This window comes from Onychomys torridus, chromosome 5, assembly GCF_903995425.1.
Source record: "Onychomys torridus chromosome 5, mOncTor1.1, whole genome shotgun sequence".
Classification (NCBI taxonomy): Eukaryota; Metazoa; Chordata; class Mammalia; order Rodentia; family Cricetidae; genus Onychomys; species Onychomys torridus.
The window spans coordinates 63,083,866-63,111,710 of NC_050447.1; the positions used below are offsets into that span (position 1 = coordinate 63,083,866).

General features: G+C 39.2%; 1 protein-coding gene across 2 annotated transcripts; it reads right to left on the minus strand.

Annotated features, from left to right (window-relative positions):
- Positions 1-21: 21 nt before the first annotated feature.
- LOC118584072 (3-alpha-hydroxysteroid dehydrogenase) lies at positions 22-24,055 on the minus strand. 2 transcript variants are annotated; one of them, XM_036188035.1, is made up of 9 exons: positions 23,910-24,055; positions 18,964-19,131; positions 17,262-17,378; positions 15,137-15,214; positions 5,850-5,972; positions 4,285-4,394; positions 3,857-4,022; positions 2,053-2,135; positions 22-313 (listed from the first exon to the last, which is right to left on the minus strand). In XM_036188035.1, exons 1-9 carry the CDS (start codon positions 23,991-23,993, stop codon positions 271-273), a joined length of 972 nt encoding a protein of 323 aa, XP_036043928.1. In that variant the 5' UTR covers positions 23,994-24,055; the 3' UTR covers positions 22-270. The 2 variants fall into 2 exon arrangements, with proteins under 2 accessions (XP_036043928.1, XP_036043929.1); XM_036188036.1 differs by lacking the exon at positions 5,850-5,972.
- Positions 24,056-27,845: the final 3,790 nt, after the last annotated feature.

Genomic DNA, 27,845 nt, shown 5'->3' on the forward strand with positions numbered 1-27,845 from the left:
GGCATTCACAAGGCACACATGCATGTAGGACTCATATATGTAAAATAAAAATAAATTAATCTTTCAAAACATAAGAATCTTTGGGATAAACATCTTGATGTTGCCTTTCCGACTTCCCAAACAGCTCTGGAGACTTAGCTCTAGCTGACAGAATTAACAAGACAAGTCTGATAAGAAGTGATGTGTTCAATTGCCAATATCCAAGACACCTCTCATATCATGATGCATAAAACAGATCTTCTGGTAAGAATTCTGACAAGGGCCTCCATGTTAATATTCATCAGTAAATGGATGATTGGGATGTCCATTAAAGCTACAATTAGAAAAAAAGAATGCCTAAAATAAGCAATCGATTCTTCCTCATTTTAAAGAAGGATAAGTCCAAATGTAGGTCAGTAATAAAGGCTAGTTTAAGGTGTACTAGTTACTGCTAACAAATTCACTTTTTTAAAATATCAAATACAGTGTTTACATATTATATTGGCTAATTTTATGTCAACTTTACACAAATAAGAGTCATCTGAGAGGAGAGAGTCTCAATTGAGAAAATGCCTCCATACAATCCAGCTAGCAGGAAGCCAATGGAGCATTTTCTTAATTTCTGCTTGATGTGGAAGGCCACAGTACACTGTGTTGGGTGCTATCCCTGGGCTGGTGGTCCTGAGGTTTATAAGAAAGTAGACTGAGCAAGCCATGTAGAGCAAGCCAGTAAGCAACACTCCTCCATGGCTTCTGCATCAGTTCCTGCCTCCAGGTTCCTGTCCTGCTTAAGTTCCTACCTTCACTGCTTTTAATAGGAAACAGTGATATGGAAGTATAAGTGAAATAAACCCTTTCCTCCACAAGTTGCTTTGATCACGCTGTTTCTTCACAGCAATAGCAACCCTAGCTAATACAGGTAATTAACATGTTAAGTTTATAAATGGAACTTTTAGACAGGGTCTCACTTATCCCAGGCTGGCCTCAAGCTCACTATGTAGCAGAAAATGATTGTGAACTTCTGACCCTCCTGCCTCCACCTCCCACTGTTGGGGCTACAATTGTATACCACCATGCCCAGTTTAAGAATTTTGAATTCCTTATTCTAGAAGCATACTTTGTCATTTGGTGATGTTCATACTTCACTAGTGACACGAAATATAATTGACAAAGATCTTTTTTTTCAGTCTTTATAATTAAACATATAAAAGATAGCAACAATTCCTCTCTGCTTGCCACTCTCTCATTGTGTTATCACTAATTCTTAACTTTTTTCTATACTAATAAAAAGATTGTTAATGGTTTATCTGCTATTTTATTGAGGACATATAATTTTTAATGGGACTATTCTCATTTTATACACCATTCCATTATTTCTATTGTGAATTTAAATTCCCATGGGCAAAAGGAATACACAACCCTGCCTCTGTCCATTTACAGGGTATGTTCTTTCTCAATTCCCACAACTTTACAGAGGGAAGGAAAACTAGACACCATTTGTTGGCTTCAAATTCTAGCACAATGTCTCCCAAATCTTCCTTTGGTTTCTTAGCTCACTAATCTAAGATGTTTCTATTCTCTGCACTGACATCTCTGTATTTCTGAAAATGTCAAAGAGTACTTTCTGCTCACCTCACAAAGACCAACTGGTTTTATACAAAGGTAGAGTTTCAGTGCTGAACAAATGTTCAGGGAAAGGAATTGAGAAAATAGAATCTATTAAAAAATCAATTGACAAGGTGTAATTAACAATTCCATATGGAGTAGATATGAGAGTCTAAGACCATGGTATTGAAACAAATACCTTTGATCTGGTTAGGAAGGAAAAAAAGCAACCTGAGAAATATGGGAGCAGGTGCCATAAGCTCACGTTTACAAACATTTAATTCAGCTACATGGCAAAGTATATGTCCCATGAACAGAGAGCTCTGGAGACAATCTGTAAGAACTCCCAAAGCAACTCATCCCTAACTCAGACTAGCCTATGTTTTCTGTATAACAAGGTAACTTTGAACACATTACATTTCTACTCAGAAAACAAATTGAAGCAATCTATTGATCCAAAATACTTACAAATGTCCAGAATTGTATCTTAAATTTCTGTTCAAGCCATCTAGGATTTTCATGTCCTCTGAAGTCAACTGGAATTCAAAAACCTATTGCAGAAGTAGAAATTTTATTACTTTCATATTCCATATTGCCAGTCTGGGAAATCCAAGTCAATTCAACAGAGTAGTGCAGAGGCAATATTGAAAACACAGGAGACATGTCCCAAGTCTTGTGAAGATATCAAGCAAAGCATTCAAACTATTAAGGAATAACAGATGGAAAAGAAATAAAGCCATGTTCTTATATAAGAGATTGAACCACACAACTGCAAACCAAAGGAAAATTAGGAAAGAAACAGAAATGATGTTATTGAAACATATGAACTTAAAATACTGAAAAAACTTTAAAAACTGAATTTTAACAATAGTATTTAGTAAAATGTATGGACAAAGACTCCTACATCTCATTAGAAATGAGAAAATAAGTTTTATATATTTTAATTTATAAATTGTCAAATGTGAATGAAATCATGAGGAAAGAGCACAGGAACTGGCTTTAAAAGATCTTGGCTAAATTAGAGACAGATTAAACATAAAAAATCAATATCTGAACAGCTTATAAAACTATTAAAGGTAAGATGGACTGTGATGTTGAAGTGTAAGCCACATAATCCCTTTCCTCCCACCCAAGTTACTTTTGGTCATGATTTTAAGCCAGCAACAGAAAACTTACTAGGACATCCAATTAACCCAATGTCAGCCATGTACAAGAGGGACTGTGTGTCAAACAAGGTGAAAAGTGAAAACTGACACCTAAGGTTGTCCTCTGACATCCAGATATACACCATATCATGTCCATACACACAAGAGAGAGAGAGAGAGAGAGAGAGAGAGAGAGAGAGAGAGAGAGAGATTTTTAAATGATCTTACAGATAACAGGAAACAGACATCTCTAGACTACTCCATTCTGACAATTGTGATGTATAATGAAGTGCACCTAAGCTAGTTCACAAAAGAATAAAAATAAAGCTATAATGAAGGAGAACTTAGGCAGTTCTACAACAGCACAACCAATAGAGAAGTCTCGCAGTCTTGCAAATGATAAAACTCAATCCACAGCAAGATGAGACAAACAAGTAAAACCAATTGTGGCATATGCCTGAAGATCTGAATTCAGTCCCTGAAATCCATAGTGGAAAGAAAAGTGAACTCCTGGAAATCAGTCACCTGACCTCCACATACACATCATGGTACGTGCATGCACACACACACACACACACACACACACACACACACACACACACACAAATAAATATAATTTCAAAAGAGGCTAAGAAGCACAAAGATGTCCATGAGAGATCACAAAGGACCCAGGTTAAGGATGTGTGCTGGTAGTCTTATATCAACCTGACAAAAGCTAGAGTTATCTTATAGGACAGATTTCAATTGAGAAAATATCTCCAAAATACCCAGATGTAATGTATTTTTTTAATTAGTGATTAATGGTAGATGTCTAGCCCATTGTGGGCAATGCCATCCCTAAGCTGGTGGCCCTGGGTTCTATAAGAAAGCAGCCTGAACAAGGCAACAGGAGCAAGCCACTAAGCAGTGTTCATCCATGGCCTCTGAAGCAGTTGTTGCCTCAAGGTTGCTGTCCTGTTTGAGTTCCTTTCCTGACTTCCCTTGATGGTGAACTGTGATGTGGAAACATAAACCTGTCAAGCCCTTTCCTCCCCAAGTTCCTTTGGTCATGATGTTTCATGACAGCAATAATAACCCTAAGACAGGATATTTCACAGATGCTTCAAGGCTTACAGCTCTGTCATCACCTGCATGTTCTCTTTGATCCGTTTCTCATTGAAACTCCTGGCCAGGGCTACTATCCCACGCTGCAACAAGTAACGAAGGGCAACCAACGCTGGAGTTTGCTTGTACTTTTTGGCCATGGCACAAAGAACTGGATCATCTAAGAGAACTGGACTCTTTTGGTCCACCCTGGAAAAGAAGGTAAAATGCTGAACTCCAGAAGTTCAAATTACCTTAATGATAGGAGGCTTACAAAACAGGTACATACACCAGACCATACATATGCAACTGTTCTCCTTGACCTATTAGAGTCAACATCATCTCAGGGTTTCTCAGAAATTTAAATACCAGCCCCTCTAAAATCAGCTGAGAGTTAATCTAGAAAGTTGTTACAGAACTAAATATATTTCAACAATGATAGTTGAGATTCACTATTGTCTTAGTTACCTACCATAATGCATCTCGTGAACTTCCCAATGTACAGTAGGCAACCAGAGCGATATCTTTTGACTTACAATAGTCCAGCATTTTGCTCTGGTTCAGATAAACATGACACTCTACCTGATAAAAAATAATCAGATTATATGAAGCTTTGATTAATACAAAATGGAATATCAAAATGAAAGAACTTGAATTGTTTAAAAATATAACATGAAATTTGAAGTGAAAAAATAACATTAAGTAACAATCACTTTAACAAAATAAATTTAATTCCTCTTTCTTACAGAAAGACATTTTTAAATGTATACCTGAGAAGAAATAATTCTATGGACCAGCTCTTAGGTGCTAAATAATCTTTTCCACCTCATGAAGGCTTGGGAAATTCCATAGTGGGAAGGGGGGAAGTATCCTTGCAAATTTGGATGTTAAATCACAGTAGAACATGAATTTGGCCAAAGGCTCATGGTGGCTTGTGTGAAGACAAAAGAACCAGTTTGGTAGGATTCATATCAATGTAAGAAATCTGTAAGTCCATGAAAACACAGAGAGAAAAGAAAAAGGGCAAGCAAATCCATTTGCTCATGCTGATTTTCACTATGATAATTCAGTCAAAACGTTGGTAGTCAAAGGCAAACTGTTAATGTTTACATTATCTCATCTATAATTGAGTTTTATCTCAGTTTGTAAAAGTTTTGGTTTGTTGTTGTTGTTGTTGTTGTTGTTGTTAGCAAACTATCATATAAGAAAAGTAAAAGGGGTTGGTGGAATGGCTTAGCAGGTTAGAGCACTTACCATCAAGCCTGATGACCTGATTTCAATCCCGTGCCCCACATGGTGGAAAGAGAAAACCAACCAATTCCTATAATTCTCTGACTTGCACATATGTGCTGGTGTGTGTGTGTGTGTGTGTGTGTGTGTGTGTGTGTGTGCGCGCGTGTGTGTGTTTAAACAGTTGATTTGCTGTCAGGAAAAAGGAAGGAATAGACTATGATATATGTGGAAAAGAAAAAGGGCAGCTCAAAGTGCTCTGCACAAAATTTCCATCATGAGTTCACCACAGCCAAGCAACATATCTCACAAATCTGAATGAATTTGATAGCTTCCAGTTAATTTCCCTGTAGCTATGACTGTGGTTAATACACCTGAAATCAGAGGTGTCAGGACTCAGGACATAGCCATATAACATTCATGATTGTACTGTTGATCTTTTACTTTGGCTCCATAATTCTTTACTACTTCCCAGGACCTTTCTTTCTGGACACAGTCCCCTCCACAGCATTTTTCTTTCTTCATCCAATTGCTTCTCAATGACCTCACTAAGACTGCTGCCTCCTTTGATTATCTTTCCCTGATCTATTTCTTACATCCAATTAGCCCTGAGCTAGCCCTAATGATCCACTGTCTTTCTCATAGTTGTAATGAAGGGACTTCTATGTCCTCTCAGAAAGATTCCACTTTTAAAATTTCCACCCCATGAAGGTAAAATGGACAGGACTAGACAACAAATGGATATGAGGCATTGGTAAAGAATGAACAAATTTAGGCATAAAATATCAAGTTGTGGAAAGGGCTCACCTGATTGCACACAGGCTTGTACTTGAGCCCTGGCTTGTTCAGGATCATCTCCAGCTGCCTGCGGTTAAAGTTGGATACCCCAATGGATTTGGCCAACCCTGCATCCTTACACTTCTCCATGGCCTATGGTGGGAGATAGTGAAGGATAAATTGTGCAGTTGTTCCAAGAAGTGGGGTTAAAAGGGATGCTTTCAAGCAATGCTGAAGGAGCTACTGGCCTTGACTGTCTAGAGAATTTTGGGGGGAAATAAGGAGCAAAGGAAGTGAAAGCAAGAAACAATTCCTGTGTCCTTAAGAAATAGGTGACATGAGAGGCCAGGCCAGTTTCCTGAGAACCAGCAGAACTCCAACTGTTCCTCTTCTCCTCATCACCATATCCCAGCCCACAACTCTGGCAGAAGCCTTCCACCCCATCAGAAGCCAGACCGGCATCCTAAAAACCAGGTAAGCCACCACCCCACCCAACTCCTGCCTGCTCCACCCACCATAAGCCCAAGTGCCCATCCTCTCCTTGACACATGATCCCTGCTGACCTCTCTGGCTGAACACTTCCTCTGCCCAGAGGAAGGCCAGCATGCTGAACCCCAGAAAATTCTGCTCCCCACTGCACCTGGGCTATGCCAGCATAACTTCAACTGCCCCTCCTCTTCTTACCACCAAATTCTGGCTAACACTTCTGGTAGATTTCCACCCCATCAGAGGCCAGGCCAGAATGTTGATGCTCAGAGGCCAGACCATATCCTGAACCCCAAAGACCAGCCGAACTCCTTGAAAACCAGGCAGAAGGATCCTACCTTACCAGAGGCCAGGCCAGCATCTGAACCCCAGCAGACCCTTGGCAAGATCAGAAGCCATGCACAAACCTAACCAGAATGTCAGCCCCAATCTTGGGCAGCAACCCACTGCTGGATCAGAAAACATTCAGGATGTCAGAAATTAAGCCCCCAATGTGGATGGAGACCCTCTGTTCAACCACAGGCCATAGGATCCAGAAGACCAGATGGAAACAGAAATTGAGGAAGAAAACATTCACCCAACAAAGACAAATCCAGAAACTAGCACCTAGACCTATAATCATTTCAAATCCAGATGCCTAAAAGTAAGTGTAAAAACACAAACAACAGCCAGGGCAATATGTCACCACTAGAGTCCAGCCATTGCACTACAGCAAACCCTGAATATTCCAACACAGCCAAAGCACAGAAAAACAATCCTTATAGTGAGGATAGAGGTCCTTAAAGAGGAGATGAAAATCTCCCATAAAGAACTTGAGGAAACTAACAAACAAAATATTGGAGGAAATCAACAAGTCCCTTAAAGAATGCCAGGAAAGCTAAGAAGAAACAGAAAAAAAAAGTGTAGAGAAAACTATTCAAGACTCAAGAATTTAGTAAATGGAAAATCAGGGTAAGCTAAGGAAATACAGATGAAAGCACCACTAACCGAATTTAAGAGATAGATAGAAAAGAGCATCTCAGACATTGAATACAATAGAAGAAATTTATCAGCAAGAGAAAATGGTAGAACTAAAAATCTCCTAACACAAAGCATCCAGGAAATCTGGGACACCATGAACAAAATGAAACCTAAGAACAATAGGAATAGAAGAAGGAGATAGATCCCAGCTCAAACACCGAAAAAAATATATTTAACAAAATCGTAGAAGAAAATGTTCCTAACCTAAAGAAGAACATACCCATAAAGGTGCAAGAAGCTTACAGAACAAGCAAACAGATTGGATCAGAAAAGAAATTCCCTTTGTCACATAATATCAAAACAGTAAACACAGAGAATAAAGAAAGGATATTAAAAGCTGCAAGGGTATGATTGAGCATTTGTTGGGTATATGCCCAAGAGTGGTATAGCTGGGTCTTGGGGGAGATGGATTCCCAATTTTCTAAGAAAGCGCCATAACAACCTAGATGCCCTTCAACTGAAGAATGGATAAAGAAAATGTGGAACATATGCACAATGGTGTACTACTCAGCAGAGAAAAACAATGACATCATGAGGTTTGCAGGCAAATGGATGGATCTAGAAAAAATCATCCTGAGTGAGGTAACCCAGACTCAGAAAGACAAACATGGAATGTACTCACTCATAAGTAGGATACTAGATGTAAAACAAAGATGATTAGACTGCTACTCACAACTCCAGGGAGGTTGCCTAGAAAACAGGACCCTAAGAAAGACACAGGGACCACCCAATGACAAAGAAATGGATGAGATCTACATGAACAACCTGGATGTGAGTGAGGGTAATGATGGGCAAGTTTCAAGGGAAAGAGAGCTTAGGGGAGTGGGAGATCCCAGCTGGATCAAGAACAGAGAGGGAGAACAAGGAATAACAGACCATGATAAATGAAGACCACATGAGAATATTAAGAGGCAAAGTGCTAGAGAGGTCCCCCAGAAATCCACAAAGATACCTCCACTGTAGACTACTGGCAATGGTCGAGAGAAAGCCTGAAATGACCTAGTCTGGTGATCCGGATAGCCAAACACCCTAACTGTCATGCTAGAAATATCATCTAATGACTGAGGGAAGCAGATTCAGAGAGCCACAGCTAGGCCCCAGGTAGAGCTCCAGGAGTCCAATTATTGAGAATGAGGAGGGATTGTATGAGCGAGAATTGTTGAGACCAAGATTGGAAAAATCACAGGGACAAATAGCCAAACTAATGGAAACACATAAACTATGAACCAAAAGCTGAGGAGCCCCCAACTGCATCAAGCCCTCTGGATAAGTGAGACAGTTGATTAGCTTGAACTGTTTGGGAGGCACCCAGGCAGTGGGGCCTGGACCTGTCCTTAGTGCATGAGCTGGCTGTTTGGAACCTTGGGCTTATGCAGGGACACTTTGCTCATCCTGGGAGGGGGGAACTAGACCTGCCTGTACTGAATCTCCCAGGTTGAGCTGAATCCCCAGGGGAGTCTTGGCCCTAGAGGAGATGGGAATGGGGGGTGGCCTGGGGGAAAGGTGAGGGTGGGGGCGGGAGGGGGGAGGACAGGGAAATCCATGGCTGATACGTAAAATTAAATTAAATTATAAAATAAAATAAAAATAGAAAAGGGGAATAAAAAAGCTGCAAGGAGAAAAGGCCAAGTAACATATAAAGGCAGACCTATAAAAATAATGCACAACTTCTCAAAAGAGACTTTAAAAGTAAGAAGGACCTGAACAGATGTCTTGCAGACTCTAAGAAAACATAGATGCCAGCCCAGACTAATATAGCCAGCAAAATTTTCAATAAGTACAGATGGAGAAAACAAGATATTTCATGACATAGCAAAATTTAAACAATATCTATTCACAAATCCAGTCCTTCAAAAAGTACTAAAATAAAAACTCCAACTCAAGAAAGTTAACTATACAAACACAGGGAATAGATAATCTCACAGCAAAAAACCCAAAGAAGGGAAACACAAATACACACACACACACACACACACACACACACAGGAACAAACAATCAGTGGTGATTAATATCTCTCAATATCAATGAAATCAATATGCCAATAAAAAGACAGAGGCTAACAGAATGGATACAAAAACAGAATCCATTCTTCTGCTGCATACAAGAAATACACCTCAACATTAAAGATATTATTTCAGAGTAAAGAGTTGGAATAAGATTTTCCAATCAAATGGACCTAACAAGCACTCAAGTGTAGCTATCTTAATAGCTAACAAAATAGACTTTAAATCAAAATTAATACAAAGAGATGAAGTAGGACATTTAAAACTCATCAAAGAAAAAGCCACCAAGATGATGTTTTAATTCTGAACATCTATGTTCTAAATGCAAGGGTACCCACATTTGTAAAAGAGACATTACTAAAACTTAAATCACACAAAGAACCCCACACATTAATAGTGGGAGACTTTGACACTCCACTTTCACCAATGGACAGGTCATCGAGACAGAAACCAAACAGAGAAATAATAGTCCTAAATAATAGGACTCAAATGGACCTAAAAGATATCTACAGAACATTACACCCAAACAGAAAATAATATACCTTCTTCTTGGCATCTTGTAGAGCTTTGACCAAAATTGACCACATACTTGGGCATAAAGCAAGTTTCAACAGATATAAGAAAATTGAAATAGTCCCATGTATCCCATCTCACCACCATGGATCAAAGTTGGATTGCAACAACAACAGAAACAATAGAGAGCCTACAAACTCATGGAAACTAAACAACTCTCTACTGAATTACTGTAGTGGGTAGCCATCCCAGCATTGGCCTGGAAGTTCCAACCCCCACTGAGGCTTTGGTAATGGTCACGCCCACAAGGCGGGGCAGAGGAGGAAGCGGAAGACGAAGGATCGGGAAGTACTCACTCTCTTGGTTCCCGGACTCTGGACGCTGGAGGTAGACCGAGCAGAGTTCTCCAGAGAACAACGCCGGATTGTGCTATACCCTTGCCAGACCCTGTAACCTACCCCCTCATTTGTAAGTACCCCACAAAATAAACCTCCCTTTTAACTACGTGGAGTGGCCTTAATAATTTCACCAATAAATTACCACTGGTTCAAGGAATAAAGAAAGAAAGAAAATAAAGGCTTTCTAGAATACAGTGAAAATGAATACATGACATACCCAAACTTATGGGACATAATGAAAGCAGTGCTAAGAGGAAAGTTCATAACATTAAGTGCCTACATAAAGAAGTTAGAGAGTCCTCATGCAAGTAACTTAACAGCACACCTGAAAGATCTAGAACAAAAAGAAGCAGACACATCCAAGAGAAGTGTACAGTAAGAAATAACCAAAGCGAGGGCTAAAATCAGTAAAATTGAAATAAAAAGAATAATACAAAGAATTGATGAAACAAAAAGTTATTTGAGCAAATCTATAAAATAGACAAATTTTATCAAAACTAACTAAAAGACACAGAGAGAAAATCCAAATTAAACAAATCAGAAACAAAGGGGGAACTCCAAAGAATCACAAGGTCATACTTCAAAAACCTATACTACACAAAATTGGATAATCTAAAAGAAATGGGCAAATTTCTTGATAGATACCAATTACCAAAGTTAAATCAAGATTAGATGAACAATTTAAATAGACCTATATTCCACAAGGAAATACAAGCACTCATTAAAGGTTTCACAACCAAAAAAATCCCAGGTCTAGATGGTTTCAGCATAGAATTCTACCAGACCTTCAAAGAAGAACTAATACCAATATCCCTCAACTTATTTCCCAATATAGAAATAGAATAAACATTGCCAAATTCATTTTATGAGGCCACAGTCACTTTGATACCCAAACCACACAGACTCAACAAAAAAGAGAATTACAGACCAATATCGCTCATGAACATAGATACAAAAATATCAATAAAGTACTCACAAACCAAATCCAAGAATGCATCAAAAAGATCATCCACCATGATTAAGGAGGCTTCATCACAGATATGCAGGGATGGTTTAACACACAAAAATCTGTAAGTGTAATCCACCATATAAACAAACTGAACAAAAAAATAAAAAATTTAAAAAAAAACATGATCATCTCATTAGATACTGAAAAAGCCTTTGACAAAATCCAACACCCCTTCATGATAAAAATCTTGGAGAGATCTGGATTATGAGGTACATACCTAAACATAATAAAAGCAATCTACAGCAAGCTGGCAGCCAACACCAACTTAAATGGAGAGAAACTCAAATCAGTGCCACTCAAATCAGGAATAAGACAAGGCTGCCCACTCTCTCCATTATCTATTCAATATAGTTCTTGAAGTTCTAGCTAGAGCAATAAGACAATTGAAAGATACCAAGGGGATACAAACTGGAAAGGAAGAAGTCAAAGTACCATTATTTGTGATGATATTTAAGTATACATAAGAAACTACAAAAATTATACCAGGTAACTCCTATAACTGATAAATACCTTTAGTGAAGTGGCAGGATACAAGATTAACTAAAAAAAAAAATTCAGTAACCCTCCAATATATAAGCAATAAACAGGCTGAGAAAGACATCAGGGAAACTACACCCTTCACAATAGCTACAAATAATACAAAATATCTTGGTGTAACTCTATAAAGACATTTATGACAAAAATTTTAGATTTTTGAAGAAAGAAATTCGAGAGGATATTGGAAGATGGAAAGATCCCCATGCTCATGAATCAGTAGGATAAACACAGTAAAAATGGCCATCTTACCAAAAGCAATCTACAGATTCAACCCAATACCCATTAAAATCCCAACAGAAATCTTCATAGACCTTGAAAGGACAATTCTCAACTTCACATGGAAAAAAAAAAAAAAACCAAGATAGCTAAAACAATTGGGAACAATAAAAGAACTTCTGGAAGTTTCACCATCACTGATTTTAAGCTTTACTACAGAGCTATAGTAATAAAATCTACATGACATTGGCATAAAAATAGACAGGTGGATCAATGGAATTGAATCGAAGACACAGATGTAAATATACACATCAATGGACACCTGATTTTCAACGAAGAAGCCAAAATTATACAATGGAAAAAGAAAGCATCTTCAACAAATTGGGCTGGAATAACTGGGTGTCAGCATGTTGAAGAATGCAAATAAATCTATATCTATCACCCTTCACAAAACTCAAGTTCAAGTGGAACAATGACTTCAACATAAATCCAGCTACACTGAACCTGATATAAAAAAAAAAAAAATGGGGGCCAGGCGGTGGTGGTGCACGCCTTTAATTCCAGCACTCGGGAGGCAGAGGCAGGCAGATCTCTGAGAGTTCGAGGCCAGCCTGGTCTACAAATCGAGTTCTAGGAAAGGTGCAAAGCTACACAGAGAAACCCTGTCTCAAAAAAAAAAAAAAAAAATGGGGAAAACCTTGAACACACTGGCACAGGAAACAACTTCCTGAATTGAACACCATAGAGCAGACACTAAGATCCACAACTAATGAGTGGGACTTCAAACAACTGAAAAGTTTTTGTAAGGCAAAGAACACCATCAATAGGACAAATGGCAGCTTGCAGAATGGGAAAAGATCTTCACCAACCCCACATCTGTCAGAGGGCCAATTTCTAAAATATATAAAGGACTCAAGAAACTAAACATCAAAAAACAAACAAATAATTCCACTAAAAATGAGGTACAGATCTAAACAGAGTTTTCAATAGAAAATATCAAATGGCTGAAAAACAATTAAAGAGATGTTTAACATTCTTAGCAGTCAGGGAAATGCAAATCAAAGTGACTCTGAGATTACACCTTACACCTGCCAGAATGGCTAAGGTCAAAAACACAGGCAAGAACTCATGCTGGAAAGAACCTAGAGCAAGGGGAATACTCCTTCATTGCTGGTGGGAGTGCAAACTCATACAGCCACTTTGAAAATCAGTGTGGTAGTTTCTCAAAAAATTGAGAATCAATCTACAACAAGACCAAGCTGTACCACCCTTGGGCATAACCCAAAGGATGTTCAATCATACCATAAGGACACTTGCTCGACTATATTCATAGCAGCATTATTTGTAATATCCAGAACCTAGAAACAACCTAGATGTCCCTCAACTAAAGACTGGATGAAGAAAATGTGGTACATTTTACATAATGGAATATTTATTACACAGCTGTTAAAAAATAATGACACCATGAAATTTGAAGGAAAGTGGGTGGAATTAGAAAAACTCATCCAGGGGTTGGGGATTTAGCTCAGTGGTAGAGCGCTTGCCTAGCAAGCACAAGGCCCTGGGTTCAGTCCTCAGCTCTGGAAAAAAAAATCATCCTGGATGAGGTAACACAGGCCCAGAAGACAAACATGGTATGTACTCATTTATAAGTAAATATTATCTGTAAAGGATAACCATGCTACAATTCACAGACCCAGGGAGGTTAGGAGGAGATACTTGGATCTCCCTGGGAAGGGGAAATATAAGAGATTTCATGGGTGGACTGGAGCCAAGTAGGGATTGGAACATGAAGGATCAGGTGAGGGCAGTGTGGGAGGGAGAGTACTGAAAGAGTGGACTTAAGGGGGGACCATTCCATGGTCAGGTAGAAACTTAGTGCAAGGGAAACTCCCAGAAATCTATAAGGATGACCCCAGCTAAGATTCCTAGAAAAAGGGATATGCAACCTCCTGTGACCAGGCAAGAATACCGGTGGAAGGATTGGGACTCCAACCCAGCCACATAACTTTTGACCTATAGTCTGTCCAGCCTATGGGATGTGCTGGAATAAGGGTGACACAGAGATTATGGGAGTAGCTAATCAATAACTGGTCCAGTCTGAGACTCATGCCAGGAGAGTTAGAGTGAGCCCACTCCTGGCACTGCCTGGAACACCAGGACCCAGAGGATAGATGGCCCAGATAGAACCAAACATGACTGGAGAGAAAGTCAATGTAATGATGCCTAACAATATTTTCCTATGCTCATAGGTAAGTGCCTATCACAATAGTCATTAGAGCAGCCTCATCCAGCATCTGATGGGAACAAATGCAGAGCCTACAATCAAACATAATGCCAGGCTTGGGGAATCCTGCTGAAGAGATGGAGGGAGGATTGTAGGAGGGGTTAAGTACATCACAAGTAAAACCCGAAGAATTAACTAACCTGGTCTCATAAGAGCTCACAGAGACTGAACCCACAACCAGGGAGCCTGCATGGGACTGACCTAGGCCCTCTGCATATATGTAACAGTTGTGTAGCTTGTTTTCTTGCAGGACTCCTAACAGTGGGAGCAGGGACTATCTCTGATTCTTTTGTTGACTTTGGGGGACCTATTCCTCATACTGGGTTGCCTTGCCTAGCCTTAATACAAGGTGAGGTAGTTAATCTTACCACAACTTGATATGCCATGTCTTGTCAATGTCCATGGGAGGCCTGCCCTTTTCTGAACAAAATCAGAGAAAGAGTGGATGGGGGGGTGCTGAGGCAGGGCTGGTTGGGAGGGACTTGGTGGAGAGGAGGGAGAGGAAACGGTGGCTGCATTGTAAGATTGATAGATAGATAGATAGATAGATAGATAGATAGATAGATAGATAGATAAACAGACGAGATTATGGATGGACGGACAGATAAGAAATGGGTAACATTACAACATTCGGTCAGAAAAAGATTCCTAAGCCCCTGCCTTCAGTTCTACTCCATTACTATTATTTTCCAACAATGATTTCCCCCGATAACTCCATCAAAACCCCTCTTGTGAAAGCTACACACTTCTAGATTGAGCCACATATATTCCATTCTCACAGGTGGAGGTAATACCTGACTCATCCTCTCACAATGTCCCCTTCTGTGTCCTTTCCTTAAGAACTCACCTCCCATGTGTCACAGAGATCCACAGGGTCTACCAACAGATTTCCATGTTCATCTTTTGGAAAAAAAACATCTCCAGGCTGCAATAGAATCATTCATTTTAATGACTTCACTGAAACTCAGTCACCACATTTGGTCACACTGCCAACTACTTCAGAGTCTGGGCCATGAAGCCGCCCCAAGTAAGTAGGACATTATTTCAGATATTTTTAGTGAAAAGGGACTAAACTTTAAAGATTGTCATATCCTAATCTTTTATCTTTTCCTTATGTTTAATCGATGCTTTTCTCAAAGTCCTAATGGTGTCCTGTATGACTTCAATTATTATTTCAGTCCCTGTATTTCCCTATAGAAAAATGCTTCTTTCTTTTTAGAAAATCCAGGCATTATATAGATTTATTATCTGTCAATAATGGATTATGATTTGAGCAACAGTTCCTTTTCACAATGGACACATGATTGTGAAAGGGCATGCACAATTAAACTGAGCTATCAGTCAGATTTTCTTTTCAGGATTAAAGTGGGTTAGAAAGCCAGAGTAGCTCTCAGGTTTTACCAACCATGAATTTTGAATTGCCATAAGACCATATCTTCTACTCGTAGCAAATTAAAGCCTCAAACTAAATAAACAGCATAAGGAATGGAGAAAATACTTCTGAAGCTGATGGTATTCATTCCCTTAAATGTAGTCATTGCTTGAACTTCCCAGTTTGTAACATAAAAGCCTCCATTGCACAAACTAGCTTAAGTTTTTCACATAATTTTATAGCAAGAAATCTGCATAACACAGTTATTAATGGTTAAGTGCCATCTACAAAACCCCACCACCGTGAAATTATCAAGTGAAATAATCTTCAACTGCCAAGTATCCAAGGGCTGGTAGTATGAGAACCAGATGTTCTAGTTGGCTTTCTGTTGCAATTATTAACACCATGACTCAAAACAACTGGAGAGGAAAGAGTTTATTTAATGCCTTACACTTGCAGACCACAATCCATCATTGAGGGAAGTCAGGACATGGATTCAAGCAGAAACTGAAGCAGAAAACATAGAGGAATGCTGCTCCCAGGTTCAAACCCTTCCTCATTCATCAGCTAGCTTCCTTATACAGGCCAGGACCACCTGCAGAGGGATGGCATTTCCCACATTGGGGTGAGCCCTCTCACCTCATCCAGTCAAGATATGGCTATCCACTACACATGTTCTCAAGCAAATCTGAGCAATTCCCTGGCTGAGACTCCCTCAGATACCTCTGGGCCCTGTCAAGTTGGCAGCTAAAGCCAACTAGGACACCTACCCAGACTGCATACCACCAGATCTTCTTCCAAAGTTCAATGACGAGAGATGATATAAAGCATATTTACATCATCTACATGTATTTACATGATGTAAAACACCTCGTTGTGAAGCATATGTATGCGGTTTTATCAGTCTCCAGAATTGCATGTAAACACCTTCAAAAGACTAAGGGGAATTGAGATGGCCCAATAGGTAAAGCATTGGACTTGAAAGCCTAAGGACCTGAGTTTGACCTTCACGACTTATGTAAAACAATAAACAGAAAACAAATTGTAAAGCCAGCTGTGATGGTACATGTTTGCAATCCTAGGACTGGGAAGATGGAGACAGGTAGATCCCTGGGACAGTATACTGTCTATTCAGTCTAGCCTATTCAGAATTCTAGACCTGGGACAGACCTTGTCTTAAACAAGTTGTGGATGGCATCTGAAGAACAACACCAGTGACTGTTGACTGTCCTTCATAGGAATAAGCATACACATGCATGTACAAGCACACACATGTGCACTTGCATATACATGAATTCACATGCACACATACACACACACACACACACAAAAAAAAAAAAAACCCAAGAACTATGCCTTGAATTATGGTTACTGGATTGTTCCCAAGTTTCTAATGCAGAAGATTTTCTTTCACAAGCAGGAAGCAGTGTTTCAAGGCTGGAAAAATAACTCAATAAAACAGGACTTGGGAATTATTGTTTAGGATTTTCATCAAAATAATCCATTCATTCAACCAAGGGTATAAATATTAAATTGCCACATAACTATTGGCTATATGGGCATCATTAGTGAAATAATTTTAAACACAGTGATTGCTCACCTGCAAAGGCATTGGGAAATGAATAACGTACAGATCAACATAGTCCAATTGAGCTTTCTTCAGTGACATTTCCAAGCAAGATCGAACCAGTTCTGGTCGATGGAAAGTGCTCCAGAGCTGCCAAAGTTAAAGAATAAAACTTTAAACTCAAGAGTTCACTTACTTTCATTGGATTACTTCATCTAACAAGGGGACATTTTTCTACAATTGGAAATACACTCCCTGATTTTCTTTCTCTCCATTGGGTTTTCACATATAAACTTCAATGTGTGTGTAGTCCAATGCCCTATCACTGAGCTATGTAACTGGATATCAGTATACATTTCATTATTGTCCTTTTATCTACTGAACATGAAATGGAATGTTGAAAGAGAAAGAATTGTTTTCTCTTATAATACTGCTGAGTTTACAAAGTAATTCATAAGATTGGTCTAAATCACTCATCCATTCAAGAACACAGGAAGAACTAGTACATAACTGAAGGTTTAGGAAAACCCTTTTGGAGGTGTGTTAGTGTGTGCTGAACTTAACTGATTAAACTTTAGCTATGCCTTTTGTGAATAAGCACTCCCAGAAAGAAGCTGTCAGCAGAGATCGCCTGGATGATTGGAAGTTCAGTACCCTGGTGCAATTAAAATGCTGCAGATCCAAAGGCTAACTATCTTATCTTGGGCTAGCCCTCTGGAACAGCCATTGCTCATTCACCTCTGTGTGAGAACTAACATCTTGTGACTAATAGACAAAAAACATTGAGACTATATTAACTTATCAGACTACTAGTTTCCACTAATCCAAAAGCTAAGAATGTCATCCATGGCATAGAAAATTTCCCTCAACTTACCCTATTTTGCCTCTCTGGTGTACCCACCAATGTATTTTAAATGTGCATTGATTTACAACTTTCTTTGTTCTGTAAAAATATAAAAACTTCATGAAATTGCTTCCATGTTAGAAAACAGAACTTGAGGTAATCTGTGTTCCTAAGCCATGGTTACTGAAAATGGTTCCAATTGTTCTTAAGACACTATAGTCTGCATATAATATACTTTCATATACTACCCTTCTGTGTGAACTCTGTTCTCACAGAACTTTGTTTTCTAGCCTTGGAAAAATGCCTGCCCAAGAAATGTCTCAGAAAGATGTGTCCTCTTTTTCCCCCTCCTCAACAATGAAGCTTGGTGTGCTCAAGGGCATTGTGCAAATAGCCCCTATTTGTCCATGACCTTCTGCCTTCTAAGTACATTGGTGATGGTGATGAGACGTGGCTCTGTTTTTCATTGTTTCTCTCCCTGATGTAACTGGAGTAAAGGCTCCACAGAATGCCATTAAAGGCACTTGAGAGCAGCGCAAGCTACAGTACCCTGGTTCTGTTGAATCTCAAATTCTACCTCATTTCCTCAGCAATGTTCACTGTGTGGAGTCATGGTCAAGCTCTGTCACATTTTACATTTCATGATGAACAGCGCAGCTTTGACCTAAGATTCAGAACAGTTTATTTACATGAAAGTCATAAATTTTAACTCTATAATGATAATGAAAACATATTTATCTATTTTTATCCTAGTTTTAATACATGAAAATGCATGAATAAAATTTATACCAATAAGTAATAATATATGAAACAGGTATTGACCCAAACACATATTGTCTCCTCAGTTTAGCCACATTAAACATGTCCACAAGCATCCCATGTACAAAATACCTTTGAAGTATAGAATATATCTTCTCTCTTCACAGTGCCATCTGCAATCTTGCTTCTAATGGCCTGTCCTACTTCTTCTTCTATTTGGTACACATATGCAGAATCAAAATGCCGGAATCCAGCATCGATAGCTATTTTGGTAGCCTTGATAACTTCATCCTTAGGAACCTAAAGGAGCAACCAAAAATAGTACACGTGTAATGAAGACATTTCAGCTACAAACAAATGGCTTTCCAGTGAATCAACTTCTCCTTCTTGGAGCTGCTCTGTATGTGTAGGAATGAGCCTATTCCAATTTTCCTGGATCTCTTCCCATCAGCCCCAGAGGTGGGCATCTCCCAAATGTTCTCAGTCCTGAGCAATCACTGAATCACTGGTGTTAGGATTCTGCCCCCACTCCCGCTGCATGACCACACATGTGCAGTTCAGGAGCTAAGCAAGGGGTCCTGTGTCTTACATCATCAGTGAGCGCTGGTGATTATTTGCACATAGCCAGCGTGGTCATGCAGTCAGCGCACACATGGTGTACTTCTGTAAGCCTATCTGCACCTGTAGGGAATTCTTAAAGAGCCAGACACAGACTCCCCCTCCTCTCTGCTCTGTTATCTCCTGCCCCTACTATCTCTAGCTCTCTTTCCTTCTCTCTGCTCTCTGCACGTGCTTCTTCTCCAGGCCTGATTCTTTTGGTCCTTACACACATACACTTCCTCCTAATAAAGTTCTGATACTAGGTTTTGTCGTGGCTCATACCTCATGACCTTTCCTCATGGTAACCAGTGCCACTTGTCATTTTTAAAAAAACAACATTTGTGCCATGATTCAGTTCTTCCTAAAGCTGTCCTCAAACCATTGGGATCATAATAATCTGATGGATCTCTAGCCAGAGATCACTTTGCAGCCTGCCTCCAAGTGGGTCTTCCTAAAGCTGTCCTCAAGCCAGCAAACTATCAAAAAAAAAAATTCAAGGCACAGAATAAACTCCATTTTTTGTCTCCCAGAGCTCCCTGACATTAGGGCTAAAACTTAAGCATCTGGAGAGCAAGGCTCCTGACCCCACAGGCAGAAGTTTCAGCTATGTTATTTAAGGTGTGCCACGGGAGAAATGAAAAAACCCATGAACAGAATTGCCAAATGCTGGCACACACCATCTGAGTAGCTGCACAAGGGCTTCCAGGTCCCTGTTTTAGAAGGCTACACAGGCTAGTGCGTGACCTGCCGGGTCATCAGTTGAACCTTGTCCAAAGTGCCACCTAGAGAGATAACTGGTCAGCTGACTGCCCCCAGGCACCCAGTGGCATGGGGACAAACAAAGACCTCCAGCAAACCTCCTAGGCTTGGCCACAGGCTCACGGGGAACCCAGGATACAGCATGGGGGCCATCTGTTTCCTTCCTGTTGGACACTGAGCCACTTTATCAGTCCTGAGGGAGTTTTGGGGTCCCACCTCTTCTTTTCGTTTCTCTATTGTTGGGGTAGAGGAACAGCCTTACCCACCTCATCAGACTTAATTGTACTTTCAGGGTCACTTAATGAGAAAAGATTTTCCAGCTTTCATTTCATTTGCTCCCTCCATGTGCCTCACTCTAGACCAGTCAGCAGTGCTTCCCATGCACAGTGACACAGACAGGGCCCTGCTCTCTCTCAAGTTCCAGAGGACATCAGGATCCACTGCATTGTCACCAACTCCAGAAGAATGAGGTCTCACCCCACAAGTTCTTTCTCTTCCTGGTTCCCTCTTCTAATTAACTACTCAGTTAATTGTTACAGGATCACCATAGAGCTGAGGACCATCAGATATAACTCATGTGGTAAGGAACAGTAGCAGTTAAAAGGTATTTACACCTCCAGACCAAAAAAAGTAAACAGACTCTAATATAACTCTAAGTAACCATCCTTTTCTGTTAAATGTTCTCAGCAATTGAACACCTGTGTCTCCTGGATGCTAGTCTAATAAAGGAAACAGATACCTTAAAATAATCTATCTCCCATAAGGCTTATCTCAGGTAAAAATTAAAAACATGTTCCTCTCTCTCTCTCTCTCTCTCTCTCTCTCTCTCTCTCTCTCTCTCTCTCTCTCTCTCTCATTAACACTAACCAATATAAGAAAAGTACCAAACACTACAATGGTCACCATCCCAAGACTAAATTTTCTCATGGCTGCTTCTTAATATGTTCAAAATTTTTTCTAAGCTTCAGAAACCAGCATAAATCCATCTGGACAGGTCAGATCTACTTCAGATAAGTGTCAAACCCAATTTTTCCTAGTCTCAGAACTATCTCTATCACCCTGGGAACTCCCAAAGGAAAATTAATAATAATAATTAATAATAATAATAATAATAATAATAATAATAATAATAATAATTTTCTTCTAAGTTTTTCTCTGTCTCACCAGTATCCTGTCAAACACAAGCAGCCAAAGAGTTCCAAGCCAGGAAAGATGGACAGCTGTGAGGCAGCAGACAACAACCCACCATCCGAGGACACCTGTCTACTTCAGAAGTCCCCCTTCCCTATCCCCCCACAAGAGTCAACTGAAACCACCAAGTCAGCTGGAAGCAATTTTTGTGGGAGAAACAAAGTTCTTATTCCTGATCACCTGCTTTTTAATAATAAGCAAATGTCTGGAATGTTAGGATTCTGCCCTCGCTCCAGCTGCATGACCACACATGTGCAGTTCAGGAGCTAAGCAAGGGGTCCTGTGTCTTACATCATCAGTGTGCACCAGTGATTATGTACACACAGCGTGGTCACATGTGCAAGGGAATTCTTAAAGATCCAGACACAGACTGCCCCTCCTTTCTGCTCTGTTCTCTCCTGCCCCCACTATCTCTATCTCTCTTTCCCTCTCTCTGCTCTCTGCACGTGCTTCTTCCCCAGGCTTGGTTCTTTTGGTCCCCCGCTTCCTCTAATGAAGTTCTGATACTAGGTTTTGTCGTGGCTCGTGACCTTTCTGAACAGTAACCAATGCCACTTACCATTTTTAAAAAACAACAACTGGCATTAGAAATCCTGAAAAATATCCCCTCATTCAGTGATTTGATCAAAGGACTCATAGACAGTATAGAAAAACAGGAAAACTTAAAAGGATAGGATACAGGAAGAAAAGGGGGCCTCTCACCCTGGAGTCTGTCTGGTTGAAGCCTCTTAACGAGCTGAGAATCAAGAATTCCAGCACAGTTAGCAACTTGTGCTGTGATGGCTATAATATTAGAGCACTCCTTTCATATTCAGATACACTGTATTAAAATAGCAATAAATTTGGATTAAGTCCTGGCCTGTCTATGTCTTGGATACATTGTTGATTTTCCGATTTATTTCCTGGGTATCTCAAACAAGACTGTTAACTTTGTATACAATAAAGACGTCCTGTTTCATGGATTCCTATGAAATAGTTTCACTTTATCGATTGTGATCCTGCTGTGTGCCCTTCAGAAACTACTCCCTGAAGTCATTTAAATATCTTATCAATTATTTGAAGATAATAACTTCTCTTAAATGGTATATATGGCTAGTATAAAAAAGGGAGACATTACCTTGAAAAGCCCACACCTACACTTGGGTGTATCTTATTCTTGCTCTTAATAGCTCATGCTTAAATCTATGTTTTAAAGTGTGCTTTAGGACTGGGCAAATGGCTCAGTTGTTTAAAATGCTTGTTGCCCAAGATGAGATCCTGAGGTTGATCCCCCAAACTTATGTAAAAACATGGGTTGTGGATGTACACACTTGTAATCTCCAATCTGAGGAAGCAGAGGCAGACAGATCTATCAGGCCTACTCAGTCTGATGCAATAAATCTTCCTTAAATATTATGATCTTCTTTGATAGTTTTCCATTTAAAAAATTGTTTTTTTCTTATATGTGTGATTGTTTTGTCTGCATGTATATCTATGCATCACTTGTCTGGTGCCAACAGAAGCAAGAAGGGGATGTTGGATGCCTTGGAACTGGAGTTATAAACAGTTGTAAGATATCATGTGGTTGCTGGTACTTGAACCCAATTCCTCTGCAAGAGTAGCCAGTACTCTTAACCACTAAATAACCCTTCCAGCTCCAACAATTTTCCCTTTGGCCTCTCTTGAGCACAGCCCTGTGATTCTCTAAGCTGTACTGACCTCTACAGATTTACTGAGACTGCAGATGTTGTAAGAGTTTCACTTCTTACCTCTCTTTCAAGCTATGTATGCTGAGAAGTAAAAATTTCTATCAAAAGAGGTAGAGATATCTCTGTGATTATTTCTTCTGCATGAGAAAACTGTGACTCTAGCTTTAAGTGATAGTCCTTGCCACTAACTGAATAAACAAAGGATAAAATCAGAATGGAAACATTTTCCCATGAGAACCTCCTATAGTATTTTGATTCAAATGCCATGAATAGGAACACGGAGCAAGAATTTAGAGTGCTTTCTTAAAGTATAGTACACCCATAAAATGTTTTATTTTCTTTTTAGGTAAGTGTTTCTGTAGTGAAAGTAGAAAACAAAACTTACTTCATCACAAATCAGAATTTGTACCGTGATGCTCAGTCCCTGCTCTTCAGCAGAACACAATAAACTCATCATTTTTCATAAGCCATATCCCTAGTAGATTCCACCAAAAATATATTATCTGGATCTTGTCTAACAGAGAGGAGTAATTATTTGAATCACAGAAATAATCCATGTCACTAATCCCTTTGCAATTAAACTCAAAGCACAACAGTTTCACCAATAGCTGCTTTCCACCTACTACCCAACAGGCTGGAACTAAAAGCAAAACATAGCCCAGAATAAATGGTACTGTCCATATAAGTTCCCAAGGAACAGTTACAAGACTGCCTTCTCTATTACATGTGGCTAGATTCTGTGAGTCTGCTTCACACAGGAGCAAATCTGAAAGTCTCTTTCAGTTTCCACACATCCTTGATTTCTTTTATAAACCCTTAAGCCCAAGACACAATTGTTACCTTCTGAGGCACAGTGGTTCCGAACCCCAGTACAGGGATGAAGTGACCGTCATTTAGTGCCACACGCTGAGATACAGAATTCATAGCTTGTTACTCATGCAACTAAGCAGGTCTTCAGTCTTCTGATTGCATGGGGTACAGGTCAGCAAAATGTGACAGCTTCTTAAATATTTACTGGGAAGTCAAACAGGGGCATGTGGGAGGAGCCGCTTAAAGCAATAGTCCACAGATAAAGAAGAGAGCTAGAGGCTGCTTGCATTTTTATGAAAGTGAACTCCAACAAATTACCAGACAGTGAAAATGAAACCATGAATTTCTTGTAGAAGAAAAGACTCTGTTCACAGTCCACAGTTTAATTTGTTTGTTTTTTATTTTTCAATTGTTAAAAAGGAAACTGATGGAGAATAACTGATCATATGTTACCTAGAAAGTAACTTCTGCTGACAGGAAGGGTGTCGCTTCTTCTTTCCTTTCCAAACAGTGAGATTCTTGTGCCATTTCCATGCTGACACATGATATCTTTATCATATTTGCCTCTCCCATGACTACTTTTGTTCCATTTATGGCTCCCTAGATAATCCGCCTTCTACTTTTATGTCTTTTTCAAAAACTAGACACCATCCATGGGGAACACATGAACTATTTGCCTTTCTAAGTTGAGATTTTTATGTTTAACGAACTGATTTTTACCTAGCTCAATCCATTTTGGTGCAGATGAGATGATTTTAATCTTTCTTGTGACTTAATAAAACTCTACTTTATATATATGCCACATATTTTCTTTATCTGTTCATCCACTGATTGGCACCTAGACTGAGTCTATATCTTGGTACCTTTAAAAAGCATGGGAATAGGAATATTTTTACTGTGCTGACTTGGATTCTTGTACATATACACCCAGGAGCAGCATAGCTAGACTAAAAGAAAGTTCTATTTTTTTAGTTTTCTGAAGCTACTCATACTGATTTCCATACTGGCTGAAGTAATTGACATTCTCACCAGCGCTATAGAAGGACCCCACCATCTCCTTTCCTCAACAGCATTTGTTGGGCTTTGTTTTCTTGATGTCAGCCATCTTACTGGTGTAAGACAGAATCTCTATCTTTGATTTATGTTTCCTTCATTTGCTATAAACAGTGAACATTTTTATATTCTTATCGGTCATTCTAGAGCTGTTTACTTTTTTCATTTTTGGTTGAATGGCCTAATGTTTTGATTTTTCAATTCTTTAAATGTTCTGGATACTCTTACTTTGGAAGATGAATAGTTGGTAAAGATCCTCTTGTATTCCATAGGCTATCCCTTCACTTTGATAATTGTTTCCTTTTCCTATTTCTTGTATTTTTCTTATTTTCTGTTTTATGTTGAGATTTGCATAGCAGTTAGGAAGAACATTTCTTATATTTTTTGTAACTATCTTTTTAGTAACTAGCCTTCTCTTCAAGACTTTTTCCTCTATTCTACTCAGAGAAGAGAAAACAAAACAAGTAACAATACAGCATTTCACAAAAGCATATAGTTGAGTTTGTATTGTTTCAACTGTGTGTGTGATGAAACATGCAAGTGAGTGGACCACCCTCATTGGGAACACTGGTACCACCACCCCTTCTCTTGGTGGTGTGGAATGGCAGGACTTCATGCTATGCTAGCACTTGCAATGTCCCTGAAACAGTTGTAAAGACATACAACTAAGACTGCTTCATCTAAAGGTAACATGTCTAGGGAGGATATTCGACCATGGCCACTTTTCACTATGTGACATAGATTGGCATACCTCCTTGAGGAGTGGGCTGCTGTGGGACAATGCTTTTGTACACTGGTTTAATAAAATGCTGATTGACCAGTAGCCAGGCGGAAAGTATAGATGGGACAAGCAGATGAGGAAGATTCTGGGAAGAGGAGGGGTTGAGTTAGGAGAAGCCGGTCAGACACAGAGGAAGGAAGATGACAAGGCAGAACTGAGAAAAGGTACCAAGTCACCTTCTAAACATAGATAAGAATTATGGGTTAATTTAAATGCAAGAACTACTCAGCAATAAGCCTGAGCTAATGGCCAAGCCATTATAAGTAATATAAGCTTCTGAGTTATTATTTTATAAGTGGCTGCAGGACCACAGGGATGAGCAGGACCAGAGAAATCTTCCAACTACATTTGGCAAACCAACATGGGGCACTTGAATTTCCATGAGGCCTAAAAGAGTTTAAAAGGGATTCTAAACATACAATAATGAAGCCAAAAACAGCTTTCTCCTTCATGTCTCATGCAGGTCAAGATATAGACACACAAAAAAAAAACCATAAACATCATGGCTTATGGACTTGAGCTACAGTATGGTGGGTTCATAGACATATGGGCTTGAGTGCAGCATGGCAGATTCCTACCACTATATACAGTGGTGTCTGAAAGTTGCACAGCATGGTGCATGGTAGATATAGCTTTTGATAGTATGTGGGGGGAGGAAAAGAATGAAAGAAAAGGTTTTTGGGCTACACACTACTGGATGGAATCATAGACTGACTGCTTCCCAGAGTCGGCGGTGAGCATGGTTCCCCCAGAGCTGGCAGTAAACTTAGTTCTGCCATGTTGGAAAGCTGAGGTGAGCAGAGCCAGCAGCCAAAGCTGCCATTTTAGTCCTAATTGTGCTGCAGTTTAAAGCAATAGATTCACAAAAAGACAGATTCAGATGAAATAAACCTCTAAATGGTTTACATTATATGTAAAAATATATGTAGGCTTGGAAAAGAGAAGAAAAGGAGTATGTACAGTTATATAAAGAATAGATCATTTTAAAAAATAAAGTCTTTTAAAGAGATGGTAGAAATTATATAAAAAATAAGCCATGTAAAGATGGAAATCACACACAGAGTCTGGATTATATTGCCTTTTGAATTTTTAACTGCAGAAAGACATTTGATTGTAAAGGCTGCTCAGTTAAACCAATATATATTTAAAGGTATCTTGACTTCAAAATTTATGTCTAAGGATGCATTGCTTTGGAAAAGAAGTTCTACTTTTATTTCCACAGAAGATAAGAACCTGTGGATTACTTCCAAGCTAAGATGGTTTGGTCAAGTAAGACCCCTTGAAATGTCTCCAATGGCACTATGGCCCATATGATCCAACATCGAGAATGGCTTCAAGGCAACTGGCTCAGACAATGCAGACTCACAGACTACTCTAGTCAGGACTTGACTATAATTCTTAATTTTCTCAATATCCCCAAAGATTGCCATTACCTCCATCCAGCAAGAAGTAGTATGAGAAGCTATGCCCAAATTCCCAAAATATTGTTTGTAAATGTTAATTTTTATTTAAAAGGGGGTTGATTATAAATTAAATCTTTCTACAGAAGAAAAGGGGATATTATAGGTATGGTAGGATAAAGAGTAACAACGTGTTTAAAATGTTTTATGTTGCTAAGGATTTTAGTTTATTTATACAAATTTAAAGTTAATTTTCTTATACTGTATGTATATTTTTACTCTTGTTTAAGGTCTTATGTTTGTGTGCTCATTTGAAAGTGTAATGTATAATTAAGAAATACAAATTAATAATTAGTCATCTATGATAGTCAAACTTATAGTCATATTAGCTAAGTTTTCTAGTAATACATAGATACATATCAATTAGGTAGGTAATCTTCAAACACTTCAAAGACCTACAGCATATGGCATTTAAAATGTTTTTAAAACTTAGACTTTCTGGACAGTGAGACATATCTGCTCCTGGCAGCACTGATTTACTTCAAAGAGAAATATAGGCATTGACGACACTCTATATGGAGTTTATTTTCTTCTTGGCAAAAATAGTCATTTGGGCAGGAAACTGCTCTTGCCTGGACTACTGATAATATGTTACATAAACTGGGCATACAGGACCCATTGAAAGGTGACCACTAAACTTTGCAAGGTCAAATGATTCTTCAAGTTCCTGCT